The sequence below is a fragment of the Centroberyx affinis genome, unplaced genomic scaffold, assembly GCF_046629955.1.
Source record: "Centroberyx affinis isolate AG114_WGS23_722 - 3 ecotype Tasmania unplaced genomic scaffold, CSIRO-AGI_Caff_v1 ptg003429l_1, whole genome shotgun sequence".
Lineage (NCBI taxonomy): Eukaryota > Metazoa > Chordata > Actinopteri > Beryciformes > Berycidae > Centroberyx > Centroberyx affinis.
In genome coordinates this window covers 51,131-54,469 of record NW_027281402.1, presented here as the reverse complement: position 1 = coordinate 54,469, position 3,339 = coordinate 51,131, and the positions used below count along the sequence as shown (strand labels likewise).

The window sequence follows — 3,339 nt, the reverse complement described above, 5'->3', positions numbered from 1 at the left end:
TGCGTCGTTTGTCCCCACATGGACAATCACTCGATTTGTTGAGGACAGGAGTGAACGCAGCAGCCCCGGGAGCTTATCCAGGATCACCGGGACTGTGGCTCCAGGGAAACAGTGGGTGGCTGCATTGAAGAAACGGATGTTTCTGATTATGGAATCCCCAACTATTAATGTGGTTGGGGAGAAGAGGGGACGAAGAGAAGACGATTGTAGGCTCTCGGGGCCGGAGAGTGCGCAATCTGCCTCACTGCACGCTGAAGTCGCCGACTGAGGATGGGGTGCCGGAGCAGGCGAGTGCTGCGGCGAGGCAGCGACATCAGATCCGAGAGAAGGATTCCCTGCCGGTACAGGGCGAGGAAGAAGAAGACCTCCAGAGGGTCTGAGCACAGCCTCCTTCAGGATCCCACGACAGGAAGCGGAGGTCATTACCCGGGATGAGGGCCGCTGATCTGGTCCCACAGTGGGGCGGCGAGCCACCCGAATACCGTTAGCCACCAGTGGAGGGGAAGCCGCAGTGTCGGCAAGCGCCGTCCTTGGAGAAGGGTCCAGATCGTGACGAGTCGGAACCGCAGTAGTATCAGCTGGGAGGACCGGAGTGTTGTCGGACAGGGCCGTGTGTGGTTGGAGAGGCTTATGCGAGGGGGTGAGGCAGCTCCGTCCAAATATCTCTTACGACCACGGACCACCACTTCGGCCCAGGACGACCGATGGTTCGGTGTCGAGCAGGAAGGCCGTGGACAGGTGGAGGGGTTCCACAGGGCTGTGTCCTGCATGGCTGCGCCGAGGGAGACAATCTGTTTGGACTGCCCAGAAGCCACGTCCATGAAGCTGGTCAGAAGAGAGTCTTTCTTATGGAGTTCATCAGAAAGCCGTTTAATGTCCTCCTTAAGGTCAGCAATCTTTTTGTTTGCTTTTTTGAGTAGAACACAGTCCTCGCAGGGCATAGCTGGCATTTGCGTGTGTTAGCTTGGCCACCAGGCTAAAAACGAGCCCAGCCAAGCAGTAGAACAGAGGTGTGATCGGATAGGAAGGCAGCAGGGAAGACTCATAAAACCAACAGAGCTGTGATAAAGATGGTAAAAGACAAGCAAAAAAACGCGAAGATCAATTCCAATCAAAGGGATTAAGAACGTTAAAAATGCTGAAGCTCTGACAGAATGTCTGCACCTCACTGATCTGACTTCCACGTTCCTACAGTTAAGGCTGCTCTTTCGCTCTCTGAAAGGGGAGACTTCTAGTGCTGCTCCATTAAGGCCCATGCAGTGGAACAGAAATAGCAGAAAATATTACAGCAACAATAGAAATATGCAACAAACATAAGAACTATATAGACCACACAACAGTTTATGTTTTCATATGAATAAATGTCAGTTTGGATACTCTCACTGACTGATATAACACAAAGAAAAGGAAAGACAAAGAAAAGAGCACCACCTACAGAAACTCAAACAGAAACAACAGAAAATCCAAGGAAAGAGATGTCACAGTCCCGCCCACACAGGTGATCGACAGGTGATCTCTGGGAAGTGCAGTGCAGAAACACCACAGCAATGAGCGCTGAGCAACAAAGATGGAGACAAGAAATAATAATAAAAAAATCTCACACATTGCTCCTTTAATCACTCCTGTCTACTTGAGCTTACACAGCTCAACAGTGGCTCCATAATGATAAAAACACAGTCCAGGATGGAGAGGCTGAGTGAATGTGGTCTGGACTCTGTGGAGGAGAGTCATGGTTTCAGAGACGCTGTAGAAGGACAGAATACCTGCTCTGTGATCCAGGTACACTCCTACTCTGGAGGACAAAGGGCCTGGGATGGGAGTTTTGATATTGTTATGTATGAATTGATAACTATTGTTGTAATAATCTAATGCCCAAGACTTGTCATTGTATCCAAATCGACTTTCATTCCCTGTTCTGCTAATATCTTTATATGCGACTGCTATTGAAACTTCCTTCCCACTCTTCTCCACCTCCCAGTAACAACATCCAGTGAGACACTCTCTACTCAGGACCTGACTGCAGTAAGTGAATCTGTCTGGGTGACTAGAATTGTCTTCTCTCATACATGTTGCTTTTCTGTTTCCATCAGATAATGACAGCCATGTGTGTGCTGTGTTTGGATCCAGTGTGATTTGATGTGAATATTGTAAGAATTCAGCTCTGGTCTTGGGCTCTGGTTGTGGCAGTAAAACATCCACTTCAGTCACTGTCAATGAGATCTTAGGCCATTCCTCTGTAAGAATGCCCTGTAGTTTATCTCTGGCCTCTGACACAGCTGCAGTCACATCCTCAAAGTAGCGCAGAGGACGGATATCGGTGCCGGGTGAGTCTGTAGATTCACTGAGACGTGACAGCGAGGGGTAACTGTGTAGAAAATGGATGTGATCCTCTGTGTGTGAGAGCTGCTCCAGCTCAGCGTCTTTCCTCCTCAGCTCAGCGATCTCCCGCTTCAGCTTCTCCTGAAGTTCTTCGGCCCGACTCGCTTCCTCTTTCTGCCGGGATCTGATCCGCTCCTTCGCATCGGAGCTTCTCTTCTCAATGAACCGGACCAGCTCGGTGAAGATCTTCTCACTGTCCTCCACCGCTTTATCAGCAGAGCCATTGATAGCCTCCGCCTGCTGTTGAAGCACCTTCACGTCTTTCTCTCTGTCCTGGATTCTCTGCTGGATTTGTTGCCGACTCACCCCGAGCTCTTTCTGCCTCTCGGTCCATTCTGCTGCAGCTGAGACTTTGTCGTGGCCTTTATGTTCATCCATGGAGCAGAGATAACAGATACACTGCTGATCAGTACGGCAGAAAACCTTCATCACCTCGTCATGACGAGAGCAGATGTTCTCCTGAAGCTTCTTGGAGGGGTCGACCAGCTTGTGTCTTTCAAAGGTAGAGGATTCATAGTGAGGCTGGAGGTGCTGGTCACAGTAAGAGGCCAGACACACCAGACAGGACTTGAGGGCTTTCAGCTTTCTCCCAGTGCAGACATCACAGGCCACATCTCCAGGTCCGGCATAGCAGCGATCAGGAGGAGCAGCTTGAAGTCCTGTCTTCCTCAGTTCCTCCACCAACTCTGCTAACATGGTGTTTTTCACCAGGACAGGCCTTGGTGTGAAGGTCTGTCTGCACTGGGGGCAGCTGTGGATTTTCTTCTGATCCTCTTCATCCCAGCAGCTTTTAATACAGCTCATGCAGTAGCTGTGCCCACAGGGAATAGTCACCGGATCCTTCAGTAGATCCAGACAGATGGAACAGCAGAGTTTTGCCCTGAACAGCTGAATTCCTCGCTGCGCCATTTCACTTCTCAGTGACAGTGAATGTCAGATAGTTTCACTTCTCTCAACAGA

The 3,339-nt window shown here is 50.1% G+C and overlaps 1 protein-coding gene across 1 annotated transcript; it reads right to left on the bottom strand.

Annotated features, from left to right (window-relative positions):
* Positions 1–1,615: 1,615 nt before the first annotated feature.
* LOC139660999 (E3 ubiquitin/ISG15 ligase TRIM25-like) lies at positions 1,616–3,339 on the bottom strand. The gene has a single exon (XM_071539311.1). It carries the CDS (start codon positions 3,286–3,288, stop codon positions 1,627–1,629), a length of 1,662 nt encoding a protein of 553 aa, XP_071395412.1. The 5' UTR covers positions 3,289–3,339; the 3' UTR covers positions 1,616–1,626.